The sequence below is a fragment of the Schistocerca gregaria genome, chromosome 4, assembly GCF_023897955.1.
Source record: "Schistocerca gregaria isolate iqSchGreg1 chromosome 4, iqSchGreg1.2, whole genome shotgun sequence".
Lineage (NCBI taxonomy): Eukaryota > Metazoa > Arthropoda > Insecta > Orthoptera > Acrididae > Schistocerca > Schistocerca gregaria.
The window spans coordinates 204081289-204100000 of NC_064923.1; the positions used below are offsets into that span (position 1 = coordinate 204081289).

An 18712-nucleotide genomic window follows, 5' to 3' on the forward strand; every position below is an offset into this window, starting at 1 on the left:
CTAGCTCTATCATTCCGCGTTCAACGCCTGTTAATTAAAGTCGTGCGGCCATAATCACGTGTGAAAGCTTTTCACATGAATCATCTGAGTACAAATGACAGTTACACCCATGCAATGCCCTTTTATATCTTGTCCATGTAATACTACCCAAATTTGTATATTTGCACATCGCCATCTCATGACTTTACTCAGATCAGTGTAAAATAATCAAACATAAGTAACACACAGCATGATTGACTTTCTTTTTCACTCTACTGTAACTCGGTGAAACACACAGAGAAATCAACAGGAATAATAAGAATTTTAGGTGCTTATCTTTGATCATTTTCTCTAATAAATCACCTCTTACCTTTGACAGTGGGTTCATATATCCTGGATGATGTGAGCGATAAAGTTCCACATATTACAGATTTAGGGTCTACGATATGCCAAACCGTTTAACGACATCATTTTGTCGTAGTGGTTTAGGATGTGTTATTATTTCGTAAAGACATCTATTTAGATTCTACTCGAGAACTGCATTAATATTTGCAGAGATTACGAAAACCGCAAGAAGGAGACATCAGAATGAAATGACTTTTGACGACATATTTAATTAAATCAGTTGGCCAAGTGCCAGTAGAAGTCGCACACTGAGGGTTTTGTAGAAACTTTCATCCATCCTGGAAATGAGAATATCAACGAATTTTGCCTGTTATCCATATCGATGATGGCAGGATATCGGTCCCGGAAATTCCATGTCCATATCAAAATGTCTGCAGTAGTTCCTCCGATTAGTCCGAACATACAACAAGAAGTGAGCAGGGGACTGCGGTTAATATATGTAGAGAAAGAAGATTTGATAAATTTTTTTATTTACTTACTAAAACACGACTGCAACTCACTCTTTATGTTTACATGAAGTAATCTTCGGTTGTTATGCTTTTGACGGACAATAAATGGAATCCAGAATGAGATTTTCACTCTTCAGCGGAGTGTGCGCTAATATGAAACTTCTTGGCAGATTAAAACTGTGTCTCCGCAATATCTTTTCTTTCAGGAGTGCTAGGCCTGCATGGTTCGCAGGAGAGCTCCTGTAACGTTTAGAAGGTAGAAGACGAGGTACTGGCAGAAGTAAAGCTGTGTGAGGAGGGGGCGTGAGTCGCGCTTGGGTATGTCAGTTGGTAGAGCACTTGTCCGCGAAAGGCAAAGGTCCCGAGTTCGTGTCTCGGTCCGGCACACAGTTTTAATTTGCCAGGAAGTTTCAATAAATGGAATGTATGTTCTAATGGCAAAAACATATTTTTGTGCGATACTAGTACAGTTTAACAAGTTTCACTTTCTTTGCTTTATTTGTGCTGTAGAAACCTTGCTTCAAGCCAAGTTTCATGATTATACATCAACGGTAAGTACCCTATGAGTTTTAATGACTGAGCATCTTCAACTTTTGTAGTCCTGTCTTCCCCAGCTGCGTGTAATATTACGGTATATTAATAATTTTTACTTTTGGATCGTGTAACTACAACTGAATGAAATATAATTTCCGTGTCATACGCGTTTCACCTTCATTCTCTGCAAGGCATCTTCAGTGGCCTGGAATATGTACATATTTTTACTATTTAGTTTACATTTTGGGGAAATGCACCTGTAGATTATAAACAGTTCTGGTGGTTAGTTGTTTCTATGAAGTAGTAATATTTTAAATTCTACTTACAGGGTGCGTGGTCGATTTTCTACATATCGTGTTTCTGTTCCATTTTTAATTCCAAGTTATATTAATGTAAACGTTAAAAGTAGTTCTACAGTGGCGCAAAAATCGAAGTAAAATGCTGAACGATATTGGCTACTAAATGAAATTAAGATGCTATATTCCAAAAAACGGTACCTAAACATGATACTGTATGAGACCCATCTAGAATTGGCATTGAACATAGGAAACCCCACGGTTCTCATGGCACTAATAAAAAAACTGTGCACAACACATACACAGCAGTGAAACATTTACAAAACAAGCATAAACAGAAAATAATGAAACTAACAATAAAAAAGACACAGAAATACATTTACACTTTGAATGTGAAACCACAAAAACGCCAACGCATATTCCACCGACGTATAGTTAATCTAACAGAGACGCAACTATACGAAAAAGAAAAAAATGCTCTTGGAAAAAGGGTTGAAACATTGTACCAACAGCCGGCTGTTGTGGCCGAGCGGCTCTAGGCGCTTCAGACTAGAATCGCGCGACAGCTATGGTCGCAGGTTCGAATTCTGCCTCGGCCATGGATGTGTGTGATGTCCTTAGGGCCGGCCGGGATGGTAGAGCGGTTCCAGGCGCTGCACTCTAGAACCGTGTGACCGCTACGGTCGCAGGTGCGAATCCTGCCTCGTGCATGGATGCGTGTGATGTCCTTAGTTTAGGTAGGTTTAAGTAGTTCTAAACTCTAGGGGACTGATGACATCAGAAGTTAAGTCCCATAGTGCTTAGAGCCATTTGAAATGTACCAACAGCAAGTTAAAAAACAAAAAATCTCATAGCAGAAGCCGAACAAATCCTTACACGCGCAGAACGACAAAATAATTGTGAAACATAAGACGGACAAGAGAACTAGTAAAAAAAAAAAGAAATAAAAGGCTTAATAAAATGAACACAGCAGACGCACAATAAGAACAACCAAACCGAAGCAGCCACCATGAAAACGGTAACACAAAAGCAGACAAGGGAAATGTAACAGTTCTTATGGACAAAGAGCAATAAATCACAAAAACAAAGGAACACATAAATACCAACACCATACAAAAACTGAAGTCAGATCCAACTACACGATTCCAGGCAAACCTGAAACGAGCACTGAAAACCATTGAACACACACTCACAGACAAACAGAAACACCTCGTACATAACACAGAAAAACCCACAAACACCAACACTCCGCAGCCAACCATAGATACACAAGGATAGTACTCCCAGGAGTATTGTTATTAACTCCAGGAAAGCCGCAACATACCACATAGCCAAACATCTCCAAAAGTTAATTACAAAACACTATAAAATAGAAAACAACAGAACAGTATGTAAAACATTCTCGGTTTTCTTGCCGCGTCAATTCGGGATAAAATCTCAAACTTTGACGATAGTGTCCAACGTCATCGTCAGGAACAACAGTCAGTTGCTCCAGACGATGACGATGGAGACTACCGTCGAAAGCTTGAGATTTTATCCCGAATTGACGTGGCAAGAAAACCGAGAACGTTTTACATATAAGTGTCCTCGCGCAAGATTTCGTTCTCATACAACAAAACAGTGATAAACTCAGGAATGCTATTAGAACACATGTAGGACATACAGGTACCACACACAACGTCACTAATTTCTTTCGGCATAGAAAATGTGTATACGTCCATCCCTATCACAGAAACAATAGAAATCATAGAACAATATTTCACATCCTACAGCAACCTCACCACAGAAGCAGTAAAAGAAATAACAAATATTCTCGGACTGACAACTGAACAAAACTACCGCCAGTTAGAGAATGAAAATTACCTACAAAGTGATGGACTGCCCATGGGATCCCCAATGTCAGGGACATAGGAAACACTTTCATCAGTCATCTAGAAAATCAGATATTTGAAAAGATAACCACTAATTAAAGTTTTAAAATCATATATTGGAACATACACTCCTGGAAATTGAAATAAGAACACCGTGAATTCATTGTCCCAGGAAGGGGAAATTTTATTGACACATTCCTGGGGTCAGATACATCACATGATCACACTGACAGAACCACAGGCACATAGACACAGGCAACAGAACATGCACAATGTCGGCATTAGTACAGTGTACATCCATCTTTCGCAGCAATGCAGGCTGCTATTCTCCCATGGAGACGATTGTAGAGATGCTGGATGTAGTCCTGTGGAACGGCTTGCCATGCCATTTCCACCTGGCGCCTCAGTTGGACCAGCGTTCGTGCTGGACGTGCAGACCGCGTGAGACGACGCTTCATCCAGTCCCAAACATGCTCAATGGGGGACAGATCCGGAGATCTTGCTGGCCAGTGTAGTTGACTTACACCTTCTAGAGCACGTTGGGTGGCACGGGATACATGCGGACGTGCATTGTCCTGTTGGAACAGCAAGTTCCCTTGCCGGTCTAGGAATGGTAGAACGATGGGTTCGATGACGGTTTGGATGTACCGTGCACTATTCAGTGTCCCCTCGACGATCACCAGAGGTGTACGGCCAGTGTAGGAGATCGCTCCCCAAACCATGATGCCGGGTGTTGGCCCTGTGTGCCTCGGTCGTATGCAGTCCTGATTGTGACGCTCACCTGCACGGCGCCAAACACGCATATGACCATCATTGACACCAAGGCAGAAGCGACTCTCATCGCTGAAGACGACACGTCTCCATTCGTCCCTCCATTCACGCCTGTCGCGACACCACTGGAGGCGGGCTGCACGATGTTGGGGCGTGGGCGGAAGACGGCCTAACGGTGTGCGGGATCGTAGCCCAGCTTCATGGGGACGGTTGCGAATGGTCCTCGCCGATACCCCAGGAGCAACAGTGTCCCTAATTTGCTGGGAAGTGGCGGTGCGGTCCCCTACGGCACTGCGTAGGATCCTACGGTCTTGGCGTGCATCCGTGCGTCGCTGCGGTCCGGTCCCAGGTCGACGGGCACTTGCACCTTCCGCCGACCACTGGCGACAACATCGATGTACTGTGGAGACCTCACGCCCCACGTGTTGAGCAATTCGGCGGTACGTCCACCCGGCCTCCCGCATGCCCACTATACGCCCTCGCTCAAAGTCCGTCAACTGCACATACGGTTCACGTCCACGCTGTCGCGGCATGCTACCAGTGTTAAAGACTGCGATGGAGCTCCGTATGCCACGGCTAACTGGCTGACACTGACGGCGGCGGTGCACAAATGCTGCGCAGCTAGCGCCATTCGACGGCCAACACCGCGGTTCCTGGTGTGTCGGCTGTGCCGTGCGTGTGATCATTGCTTGTACAGCCCTCTCGCAGTGTCCGGAGCAAGTATGGTGGGTCTGACACACCGGTATTAATGTGTTCTTTTTTCCATTTCCAGGAGTGTATATGTGGATGACATTATTTGTCTGGTAGATGAGCGAAATAAAAATAAGTGAACTCCACTCAGAAATCAACAAAGCACATCAGAACATAAAATTCACGCTTGAAGAAGAAAAAGAAAAACAATAATTAAAGAAAGTGCAAACATACATTAAACATCGTTAGAAAACCAGCAGGCACAGACGCAATAATACATTCCACATCTAATCATCGCCACAACCAGAAGCTTGCAGCACCAAGACATATGTTATATAGATTAAACAGGATCGTACTCGACAAGAGAAACTATAAAATTGAAATGAGTACGATCATACAAATAGCTAGGAACAAGGGGTATGACAAACATGTAGTACACAGACTCAATCAAAAAATAAAAACACAAATACAAAACAAACGCAACACTTACAGAATACAAGATAACTCACAAGTTGCAAACTCACAAACACACACTATGACAACAACACACAGAAAAAAAGCAGATTGCGTACTCTGACTTACACATATAAATTAACACACAGAGTGGCGAACATTTAAAAAGGCCGGGCTTCCAAATAGCATATAAAACTGGGGAAATCCTCCAATCACACCTAAGCCAACCAACTACCACGAGGGATGTATAAACTTGAATATCAAAGTTCTGATGCAGTACAGATAGGCATGACATGCAGGAATTTTAAAACAAGGTACAAAGAACATATCAGGTGTTGGAAGTATGAAACAAACCATTCCACATTTTCAGAACATTTAAAACACCATAACTACGATTCTACAAACATGGAACAAGAACTGAAAATAATGATAATAAACAACGATGACAAATACCTTATACAAATGCAAGAAAACTTACACATCCAGAAAGCTATCGCTGAAAACAAACATGTGATAAATGAGCAGACACACATGAGTACAGAGTCGCTACTACACTTAATGAAAGAAATTATAAGATAAAAATCATCGTTTTCATACACACACACACACACACACACACACACACACACACACACACACACACACACATACATACACAAATAGCTCGAAGATATCTTAAAAATTACACAAAATTACACTCGAAAGTTGGCAATAACATTTGATCTTTGGCAATAACATCCAACAGTCGGATGTTATTTAGTGGGAGAGTGTGCGTGTTTCAAAATATGTGACATAAATCGCCGTATCTTTTGGTTGAATTCTTACATCGCTAAGAGACTATAGACCTTAGTATGTGATGTACATATGAACTTGATATGACCAGCCGTTCCTGAGAAACGTTGTTATCAACAGTCGGACAGACAGACAGACAGATGGACGGAGGATAAAAAATACTGTAAAGGTTCCGTTTCCACAGGCTGAGGCACGAGACCCTAAAAGGTGGAATATCAGGGCATAACGCCTCTTAGATGACAAACCCTTTAAAGAAAAAGAACAGGCTCCGATTTGGGAAGGAAATCGACCCTTCCCTTCCAAAGCAACCATGCAGTGTACAACTTAGGCGATTTAGGGAAATACCAGTAAATATGAATTTGGATGTCGGACCACTGTCGTCCCTAATTTGAGTCCAATATCTTACGACTGCGTCAAAACATTCTATTGTGTGGTACTTATTAATACACAAATGACATGTTGAAGATAAATGTCTATAACAGTTGTTGAGGAACTATGGTCTCTACGGCCACAAAAATGAAGAAACAACGTGGATTTCAGTATTGTAGATGATCTCTGGTTTTGTTAATTTGGTATGGTGTAAAGCCCATATGAGCTTGAACCAAAACTTTTAAACATTCTCGCATGGAGGAGCGCTTCGGTGTATTCCTGAAGAATCTCTCTCTGCTTAGTTGGTATACGACTCGACAACGTATAGACAATGGTTGTCGGAGCAACGTGACGAACAATTCCATCACCCGTGTCCCCCGTTCGATGAGCGACGTGGCAAGTGAAAGAGCAGAGCATGAAATTAGTGGTAACCATCGTCGATCGAAGAGTTTTGTACGTTTATTGCCATATGTGGTGAGGGCTTATTCTGCTGCAATATTTTGTTTTGAATAACGCGAATTTCTGTTGAATGAAGCGTGTTACCTACGTTAGTAAAACTACGATGATGCAGAAGTTACCACAGAATATATGGAAGTCGAGATCCCACCTTTTATCTTTGTCGTTCTTAGAAAGTCACACATGACTGTTTCAGAAATTCTGGCCAACAGTGTAGACTGCCATACCGAGATTATCAAAGTTGTGTGTAACGTGTAAGAAACAATCACTGCGAGGCACGTTGAAGAGGACCGTGAAATAGAAAAATAAAATGAAATCGCTCAACAGAGGAAATGCGGCTGGAGCTGATGTGATACCTATTCGATCCTACGAGGGTCGTTCGACAAGTTATGCACCATATGTCTCTTTTTCTGAAACCAGGAAGGTTTTATTCATGGTTTCTTTATACCGTATATTCCCGACTCTTTTGACTACAAAAACTGATTTTTCAGCATAATCTCCATTCAATGCGACGACCTTGCGCTACCTTACTGGGAATGCTTGTATGCCCGCATGGTACTACTCTACTGGTCCACGCCTTGCTGCATCAACAACTTCCCCATCGTCCACGTAGTGCTTCCTATGGAGTGCATCTTTTATTGGGCCAAAGAGATGGATGTCCATAGGTGCGAGATCCGGGTGGAGAGTGGATGAGAAATGACGATCCCTCTCTGGTGTGAGACTTGTGTGACTCCTTGTGTTGTCATGGAGAATCATAAGTTGGTTTGCATTTTTGTGGCGACGAACACGCCGCAGGAGTCACAGCTGTGTGCGACCGGCCGAGTCGCGTGAGATCGGATAGGTGTGTGTGACATTGTTACTATGATTAAACACGCATCGCCCAACAACTCACCGTTCATTTATCACTGCCAGATCTCCGTAGCTATTCTGCAAGTGCCTGTGGAAGCCTGCGATGCTCTCGTTTTCCGCCAAAAGAAATTCAGTGACATCGCTCTGCTTGGAAGGAACTTCCGTTACAGACGCCATGTTGATGTTACGTATTTCGCCGCTACCTATCGGAAATCATGAAACTGTAGGGGCTGAAGCGAGAGTATTCCACGATGACCCACAACAAATTCCACATGTTGGCCTTGAAAAAACTGTGTTGCATCACTTATTGGACACTTGTCGTACATAAAGTGTGCGAAAGAACTTATTCGTCTGTTAGAAGCAGTTAGCGTTGGAGTAGTGAAGTGTTCAAAATGATTGGTAAATCGCGCAGATCATTCCCGTTTTGAAGGAGGTTCGTCGAAAAGATGCAAAAAAACTGTAGACCTATATCGCTAATGTCAGTATATTGCAGAAATTTTGAAGACGTTTTATGCTGTCGTATTAATCCCCAGCCGGTCATCTGATTTTTATTTGATACATACTACAACTATCTGCATCCACATTTATACTCCGCAAGCCACGCAACGGTGTGTGGCGGAGGGCACTTTACGTGCCACAGTCATTACCTCCCTTTCCTGTTTCAGTCGCGTATGGTTCCGGGAATAACGACTGCCTGAAAGCCTCCGTGCGCGCTCGAATCTCTCTAATTTTACATTCGTGATCTCCTCGGGAGGTATAAGTAGGGGGAGCAATATATTCGATACCTCATCCAGAAACGCGCCCTCTCGAAACCTGGACAGCAAGCTACACCGCGATGCAAAGCGCCTCTCTTGCAGAGTCTGCCACTTGAGTTTGCTAAACATCTCCGTATCGCTATCACGCTTACCAAATAACCCTGTGACGAAACGCGCCGCTCTTCTTTGGATCGTCTCTATCTCCTCCGTCAACCCGATCTGGTACGGATCCCAGACTGATGAGCAATGCTCAAGTATAGGTGGGACGAGTGTTTTGTAAGCCACCTCCGTTGTGTATGGACTACATTTTCTAAGGACTCTCCCAATGAATCTCAACCTGGCACCCGCCTTACCAACAATTAATCCTATATGATCATTCCACTTCAGATCTTTCCGCACGCATACTCCCAGATATTTTACAGAAGTAACTGCTACCAGTGTTTGTTCCACTATCATATTATCATACAATAAAGGGTCCTTCTTTCTATGTATTCGCAATACATGACATTTGTCTATGTTAAGGGTCAGTTGCCACTCCGTTGCAGATCTTCCTGCATTTCGCTGCAATTTTCTAATGCTGCAACTTCTCTATATACTACAGCATCATCTGCGAAAAGCCGCATGAACTTTCGACACTATCTACTAGGCCATTTATATATATTGGGAAAAGCAATGCCCCCCCCCCCCTCCTATTTCATTCATCTCTGGGAATGTTCATGCTCGTGATAAATACCGAGTTGCATTGTGGTTCGGAATGCATATTAAACTTCAGATGTCGCAGTAACTGCCTGTCTTAGTCAGTTCAAAGGTCGGAGGAAGGCAATGGCACATCACTTCTAACAGTACCACACCGAGTACAAGACGATGGTAGTCAAATAATTCTCGTTTTGATCGCAGCTATATCTAGATTATGATGCATCCAAAGACCGCAGTTCTCTCTGTAGAAATCAACATGAATTCCGCAAACAATGATCATGTGAAGCCTAGCTTGCTCTGTTCGTCCTGGAGACCCAGAAGGGAGTAGATACAGGCGCCCAGTTGATGCCATGTTTATTGACGTCTAGAAGACTGGCTTTATTGTTCCGTTCTGTCACCTTTTGAACAAAGTGTGAACTTACGAAGTATCTCACCAGCTTTTAGGTTTGACTGAAGAGTTCCTAGCAAACAGAAGACAGTACATCATTCTTAACGGAGAGAAACCTTAGGAGGTAAAAATAACTTTTGGCGTACCCCGTGGATGTGTTATAGGACAATCACTGTTAAAAATACATGTAAATGACTTGATGGGTAGCTAAGTTCCATGAGGTCTTTTGTGGAAGGCGCTGTAATATACAGAGAAGAGCAGTTAGAAAAAACTGTATCGAATTGCAAGAACACTTGCTTGGTGCGTGGATTGGCAGTTAACCCTGAACAATAACAAATTTAACGAAACGTCATTCTACCGATACTTGAATATTTCTCCTCGGCATGGGACCCTTTCGAGATAGCATATAGAAACACTCTTTGAAGAGCAGCAGGTTTAATCATTGGTTCGTTTAATAAGGGCGAAACCATCACGTAGCTACCTTTCCAATTTCAGTGGTAGATAGTATTAGAGAGGTGTTGTGCATTGCAGTATGGTTTACTGTCACAGGTACTAGAGCGTCCGTTCCTAGAAGAGTCAAATAATACGTTGTTTCCTTCTAGGTGTGCCTCGCAAGAAGAGCTTTAAGAGAAAGCTTAGATTTCAGCCGACGCAGAAGGCTTACCGACATTCGTTCTTCCTGCCGACCATTCGCGACCGAAACAGGATAGGAGGGAAGTGCCTAGGTACATCATCCGCTTCATACCATAAGGTGCCTTGCGCGGTATAGATGTTTTTGTAGGTGTACCGGTACTTATCAAAAAACAGAACATTTTTGCGTCCGACCCACGAGCAAGGCCTTCACACACGCGCAAACACATTGTAGTCTGTGGCGATCGTATTTCTGGACAATGGAAGCCGAGGTAATGGCACGTCTGCCAACAGCCTAGTTTACAATGGGTGGCCTTGAACCATAGACAAAAAGGTACACATTTACTGCAGCTGTTCTTTGCGCTAGATCCACTGTCTCATCGTTGTCTTAGCAACATGCTCTGTACCAGTTAAAATATCCCAGTATAAAAAACCTATTTTCTCGATATCTGTCATTCTTTCCTTTTGGTGTCAGCGCGCCATACTGGCACTTGTTTTCTCGTTTTCATTTTTTCTGACAACTTTTCATGGCTAATATTGCTAGAGCACTGACATTTCGGTTAACTCAAGGGACACTGCGTTGCCTCTGCATATTCCAACTTTTTGCAGCCTGTTATTGCAGGTACACTGTTCTCCACATACTTCGAGAAGTTCCAAAAATTTTGAGGCTTGATTAATAAAAAAAAAAGAGAAGTTGAAATGGTGGTTTTTAGTGCATCAGGCACCCTACATAGGCTGCCCCCTGCCCTACTTGAGCGCGACGCACAGAACGTGCATACTACCATGTAAAAAGTCAGGAAAATCCTTCGTTGGGATAGTGTTCAACTCACGTGCCACATTGTCTCGATGTCAGTTACGTCATCAACACGTTAACTCTTCATGAAAGTTTCTGCAATTCGTCGTTTTGTGGTAGGTTTGTGTTGATAATACCAAGTCTAGTCACACGTGACGATTTTGTCCACGTTTGATATTTCAGTCGTGTCGCGCGGCAGGCGAGGATGGGGACGGAGGGTGAGGAGTGAGTGATAGTTGCGGGACAAACTCGACACACTTTTTTTTGTGCTTCAAAACATTTTGGAGAATGTCTTGAGAGCGCTTGTCTTAGAGATGACGGTCCATTGTGAGTTGATACACGGTGACGTTGACACACTACGGCCGCACATCCACTACTCAAACACTAACTGCTTCCAACTAACTGATTGGACTCATATCTGTTGTTTACAGTTCTTAGTTCAAGCCGTGTACTCTGAATCTGAGTTGATTTGAGCCATTCTTGCTGCGAGGAATTCTAATGCACTCGTTTTCGTTATGGCACTGGTTGGTGAGTACTTGTCACATGGAATACTTCAATCGTTTCTGATGTACAGCTGTGGTGATGTTAGACACTTAAGCCAATCACTTAGGCGACTGTATTTTTGATTTACGCCTATTGTAAGTCGTCAGTGGACCTGGAAGCACACAGCAAAATTAAACATTATCACTCATTGATCGGGCAGCACGATAGTTGTTAATGAGTGGAGGAAGACAGAATGAAAAACTCGAAACACCGTAAGACGTTAATATGTAGAGGAGACGGCGTATCTTTGAAGCGATTGTCCGTGATGGTCAGTCTCTTTGCATTTTGGCGTAGACCAAATGGTGCAATGACACAATCTTGTTCTTGTGGTTAAAATGGCTCTGAGCACTATGGGACTTAACATCTGAGGTCATCAGTCACCTAAAACTTAGAACTACTTAAACCTAACCAACCTGAGGACATCAAACACATCCATGCCCGAGGCAGGATTCGAACCTGCGACCGTAGCGGTTCCAGACTGAAGCGCCTAGAACCGCTCGGCCACACCGGCCGGCTCCTGTTTTTACATAGCCAGTATCCATATAACACTTCTAGGAGTTTCTGTTTCGTATATTCTCTCACAATTACGCCTATCAAGTTGCAAACTTTCCACGCTCTCCCGGTCACCTGATGTCTCACTGACCTGGCTTGTTTGGCACTGGAAAGCACGCGCCCTTCGTCCAAACAGGTATGTCGTCGAACTGGTCTGCTAGTTCCACCACATGTGGCATCTTGTAGCTCAGGTGACGATGCGTGAACTTTTATCTGATAAAGCAGTTTGTTAAGCGCTCTACTGCAAACTGTTGTTGTCTTCTTTGAATACGACTGCCCACACACACACACACACACACACACACACACACACACACACACAGTAACTCCTTCTGACTATCTAGTTTTAGTGTTACAATTTACAATAAAACACTCACTTAATTTATTAGCTGTTTACTAGTCATTATTAGTATTTTCAGTTATTTCTTCTAAAATCTGTAACTCACGGTCACGAACACATTAGCAAAAAGTATAATTACGTTTAGCTTGATGATGTTATAAAGAACTGTGGGAATTCAGAAATGTAGACAGACCTCTCCGTCCAATGATCTTCTCTAACACGGTTAATTTTGTTCCTTGCACAACATGTGTCACGGCTGCTTGGTGTTACTGCTAAATTATATTCGTACGTAGAATTTCGTTCGCACAGATTTCACCCATCAGTTATTTGTAGCTACTGTGTCACATAAATCCAAGAGGAACAATGTTACACCAGATCGGCACTCCTCAAGGCATTCACTATAGAGCAGATACTTTCCCATAAATCTATCATTTATCTCCCTTTAAGCTTCCGGTCAATTGGCTCAATAATTCGTTTCCTTGTGTAGAATTTCTTCCTGTCTGCTGATAGAGACTACTGATAGGGCCTGCATGTAATACTGTCTTCACTCAAAAATTTCTTTATGTTAGTAATTCAGTTATTGTTTGTCACAAAATTTCCCGGACTGCTGTATCTGCTGACGTGCAGTCACACTGCACCATCGCAAAAGTTGTCATTTGATTGCGATACGCACGCACGATAGTGTTACTTTTGATTTTATAAATTATTATGTCACAGTAAAGCTTTTTGTTAGGTATTATGTCCCGTTACAAGTGACGGCTGTGGAAGAGTATTATCTGACAGTGTATCTAAATTTCAATTAACAAAAGTATAATGTGTTATAGTCATCTTTTAGAAATATCGTCAAATAAAAACACTTGTACCAGGCGAGGACTCCCGGACAATTTTGCCATACTCACTTTTCAACGAATAATGCAAGCTTTGTTGAATATTTAGTTGCACCGAACACGAGTGTTTGAAGCTAGCGGTGGTCACTCGACTAAGAAACCAGTATCCACATTCATGGCTGATTATGTCACGCTCATGGATGATTATGTAAGGGACCAATGAAAAATTGTATTTACTCGTAAAATTGATCTTTATTTCGTACCAAGATGCTCATTTGATAAAGGTCGTGTGGCTGGATAATTCTCTTGCTAACGTAAGACTTACGGCAAATGACAATATTGGGTATAAACTAACAAATAGCGTTGTTCGCTGTGACTTTTGCTTCCAGATAGATGCGTACCAACCGGTAAGCGATTTATAAAACTGTTTTGGTGAGCTGGAGGGTTTCCATGCTATCAGTGCGCTGTTGAATGTAGCTCAGACATCAGCGCAGCTCCGACCACCGCAAGGCAAACCGTTAGGTGTGCAGCGACATCCACCGCCAATGTGTCGCTTGCTTTAAATTTAGAGTGCGCTTCCAGCCAAGTTAGAGGGCGAGCAGAATTCTGAGTCTTGGTAGCGAGTTAGGCGGACGCAAAATAATCACTAGAATGGTACACTTTATTCTCAATAAAACGGCAGTCGTTTGGGTAATTCTATTTCCTTTTCCATCAAGCCTTCTCTCTAGTTAACTGAGTAGGTGACGTAATGGAAATTGTAAAATACGCATCTTGCGATTTTCTTCTACTTGTAGCACGTTCTGCTTACATGGCGTCTCATCAGTGACTATAAAGTATGATAATATATGTTCGCATTTAGATCATATATTAGCGGTTCCTTTAATCTCACGCTGGTCTAAAAAAAGTGCGCACTGCACCTTTAATATAAAAAGGGTCATCTTTCCATTTCTGTTATTTACAAAAGATAATAAGGAAAAATATCCTTACGGCCAGATCATAAAATGAATTGAATCAATGGCAAAATGTTTTAATAAGTGTAGTTCCGTTAGTGCGGTTTGGTGTTTCAACTCCGTGGCGCAAATTTCTGACAGATGGCGTGTATTTGTTCATTGATGTACACGTTATGCTCTCTACTAAGGAAGAACGGTCATATTACCAGGTTTGCTAATTATGGGTTATTACAAAAGAGTTTTTCGAGGAAAGTTGTGAAATACAAGCACTTTCACATTTTGGTACCATTCAACGGTAACCAACACTTACTCATCTAACACTTCTAAATTATTTCTTGGACAGTACATGGAAAAGAGAAATATTCAAGAAGAGATTCCTGATAATAATGAAGACGTACTTCTGATATTACGGTTAGCAGTGGAAGCGGTAATCATGAAAATTGTAATATCTTGGTAATCTCAGAAAAGTAAACACTCAAGGCGTTTTCAGACATGAGGAAAACAACAGCAAAGCAAACTTGAAAAACTTTTCAGATTTCGGAGGAGAGCAAGATGGAGGACGTGACATATATATTATTTGTGTACTCCGATTGAGGATGATTAGGGAAATGAAGATAGATAAAGTTATTAAAAATAGATTATGAGAGGGAAGAAATTTCTAACCCGATAATACTTACATCGCTTGTCAAGTGGGATGAAAGAAAACTTCAAAACTGGGGTCACATTGTTATAAGCAATCGTAGCAGTGCTATGGCTCAAAAAGAATTGTTCTCTTGGGACTGAAAGTAAAGAACAGTTGCAAAAGGACCAACTGGTTGCAAATACCGGGCGTCACATTGACAGATAATGTGGAATGGAAGGTATAAGAATGGTGAGTAATACTCGTATAGACAAATATGAGTATAGTCATCGTAGGTTACCAGTAACGGTATGTAATGCTAGAGATTGTGAGCAAAATGGCACAGAATGGAAAGAAACGATTTACATTTCGCGTAAAGTTAGTTGTTGTTTCAGTATACAGAAGTAACGCTTATCTCTTGGGTCGTGTCTTTGTGGTTTTACTTCGTGTAATACGCCTTGGCACGCTTGATTCTTACAAGAGCAGAAACTGTTCTTGTACCTACAGTTATTATAGAGGTCATTAGCAGGACACTACGCAATTATGGCTATTAATTGCAGACGTTATATATAGAAATGTGAACGTAGTTGCCTTACGCAGTTGGTAACAGTTCCTAACTCATTGCCTGTTGACCTTCGTCTTACGATCTTCTGACAATGATTTCCCTAACGTTTCGCTGGTATTATTGGCTGGCATTGTCAAAGATTCGCCATCCATTGCTCGTTCTAGCGAAACGTCAGAAGAGAATGAGCAAACAAACTTTAGAGGAAGATTCCGAGACGCAGGCCAACAAGCAATACGTCAACAAGCGACCACGAAAATCTGAACAATTTTGTGGCATTTCGTACGTTTGCTGTAGAGTGAAGTGCTACTAGATGTTGGACACAAATGTCGCAGGATTAGGATACAAATTCCCATCCATTCATCCTTAAACTTTCGCTTCGTTCTCCTAAACGATTTCAAAACTTTGACCAGTTACTGCCCTTAACAAGCAGTTAGTGCTCTAATGACGAGACGGGAATCACCCTGGATTAGATTGTGCGTTTTTTAACATTGTTATTTTGTTCAACATGTTTCCAAAACATAGAACACCCATAAACGCTTTTATCAGCTTTATTGAGTGGCTTGTCCAGCTGCAAATCGGAACAATCATTTGACAAAAGTTCTTGCTGCCGAATGTACGTGCCAAATTCTCTTTAACACCGTTTCGATTACTACGGCGTAATTAATACACTATAGCTGCTATTACTGTTTGACCAAAAATACTTCTTCATACTGTACGTGAAAGTATTTGGAAGCACACATTATGAGCGTATCGTTCGCTGAAGGGCGTCACGCACCTGTTGCTGGCCTGAACAGTGGCAGACCCCGATGATGACGAGCAGCAGTGGCAGCGGCAAGCTGGCGACGCGAGAGCGCGTGCGCAGCCACGTCCGGCAGCCGTGGCGTCCCATAGCGGAGTGCCAGTACCGCCGGAGAGAGCCCCGAGCGGGAACCTCGAAGGCACCGAAGACGACTGCGAGGGCGACGGCGAAGGCGCAGGCGACTGCCGGGAGGAGGGAGGAGCACGGCCGGTATGCAGGCCGGCACAGCTTTCTCCATTCACCGCCCCGGCGCGTCTGCTGTACCGCCCCGGAGGGTGACCATAACATAACCCGCCAGCGGCGCGGAGGAAACACTTCCCCGGTTACGGTAGTTCCTCACACGCTCGTGCGCCATTGTGCCGCTAAATCGGCGGGAGCGCATGCATAACGCGACTGAATGATGCGGCCATTGCGCTCGGAACAAAGGTCCTAGCAGAAGCTGCTTCAAACCGTATACGGGGTGGTCCATTGATCGTGGCCGGGCTAAATATCTCACGAAATAAGCCTCAAACGAAAAAAACTACAAAGAGCGAAACTCATCTAGCTTGAAGGGGGAAACCAAGTGGCGCTATGGCTGACCCGCTAGATGGCGCTGCCATAGGTCAAACGGATATCAACTGTGTTTCTTGTTAAATAGAAACCCCCATTTTAATTACATATTCGTGTAGTACGTAAAGAAATATGAATGTTTTAGTTGGACCACAGTTCACAAAGGTACATGTATCACGCTGGAACAACCGAAATAAAATGTTCAAACGTACCTAAGTTCTGTATTTTGATTTAAAAAACCTGCCTGTTATCATCTGTTCGTCTATAATTGTGTGCCATATGTTAGCGACTATTGCTGCACCATCCATAACAAAGCGAAAAGAGTGGTCCAACTAAAACATTCATATTTCTTCACGTACTAGACGAATATGTAATAAAAATGGGGGATCCTATTTTAAAAAACGCAGTTGATATCCGTTTGACCTATGGGCAGCGCCATCTAGCGAGTCAACCATAGCGCCATCTGGTTTCCCCCTTCAAGCTAGACGACTTTCGTTCTTTGTAATTTTTTTCGTTTGACGCTTATTTCGTGAGATATTTGGCCGAGTCACTATCAATGGACCACCCTGTACACTGAGGTGACAAAAGTTACGAGATATCCCCTAATGTAGTGTCCGATCTCCCACTGCCTGGCGTAGCGGAGCAACGTGATGTAGCGGAGCAACGCGTTGTGGCATGGACTCAACAAGTCGTTAGAAGCCTGCAGCAGAAATACTGAGCCCTGCTGCCTCTACAGCCGCCCAAAATTGCAAAAGTGTTGCCAGTCCAGGATTTTGTGCACCATCTGACCTGTTGCTAATGTCCAATAATGATCGATGAGATTCGTATCGGATGATCTGGGTGGCGAAATCATTCGCTCGAATTGTCCAGAAAGTTCTTCTGATCCATCGCGAACAATTTTGGTCCAATGATATGGTGCATATTCATCCGTAAAAATTCCATTCTTGTTTGGGAAAATGGAGGCTATGAATGGTTGCAAATTGTCTCCAAGTAGTCGAACATAACCATTTCCAGTCAATGATCGGTTCAGTTGGACTAGAGGACTAAGTCCATTCCAAGTAATCACAGCCTACACCATCATGGAGTCACCAGTAGCTTGCACTGTGCCTTGTCGACAACTTGGGTCCATGGCTTAGCGGAGGTCTGCGCCGCACTCGAACCCTACCATTATCACTTACCAGCTGAATTCATCTGACCAGGCCAGCCGCGTGGAGTGGCCTGGCGGTTTGAGGCGTTATGTCACAGATTGCGCGTCCCTCCCGCCGGAGGTTCGAGTCCTCCCTTGGACATGGGTGTGTATGTTGCTCTTAGCATAAGTTTTAAGTTAGTTTAAGTGTGTAAGTCTAGGAATTCACACACATTTGAACATTTTTTGACCAGGCCACGGTTTTCCAGTCGTCCAGGGTCAAACCGATATCATCATGAGCCCAGGAGAGGCGCTGTAGGCGACGTCGTTCTGTTAGGAAAGGCACTCGCGTCAGTCGTCTGTTGCCATAGACCATTAACGGTCACCGTACGTCGCATATTGATTTACGTGGTTATCTCACTCACTGTTGCTTATGTGTTAGCACTGACAACTCTACCGTCGCTCTCAGTCGTTAAGCGAAGGCCGTCGGCCACTGAGCTGTCCTTGGTGAGAGGCAATGCCAGTCTTTACACTGTGGATCTGGGCATATTGAATCCCCTAACGATTTCCGAAATGGAGTGTCCCATGCGTCTAGCTCCAACTACCATTCCGCGTTCAAAGTCTGTTAATTCCCGTCGTGAGCCGTAATCACACCGTACAACTTCT

The 18712-nt window shown here is 43.1% G+C and overlaps 1 protein-coding gene across 1 annotated transcript in view; it reads right to left on the reverse strand.

Moving 5' to 3' along the window:
• LOC126267982 (trypsin-7-like) overlaps nt 1–16565 on the reverse strand; it is a 134323-nt gene extending 117758 nt beyond the window's left edge. The window contains exon 1 of the mRNA XM_049973328.1: nt 16348–16565. Coding sequence (XP_049829285.1) covers nt 16348–16461 — 114 coding nt within the window. The 5' untranslated portion in view covers nt 16462–16565. The remainder of the gene's footprint in view (nt 1–16347) is intronic.
• Between the last annotated feature and the right edge of the window lie 2147 nt (nt 16566–18712).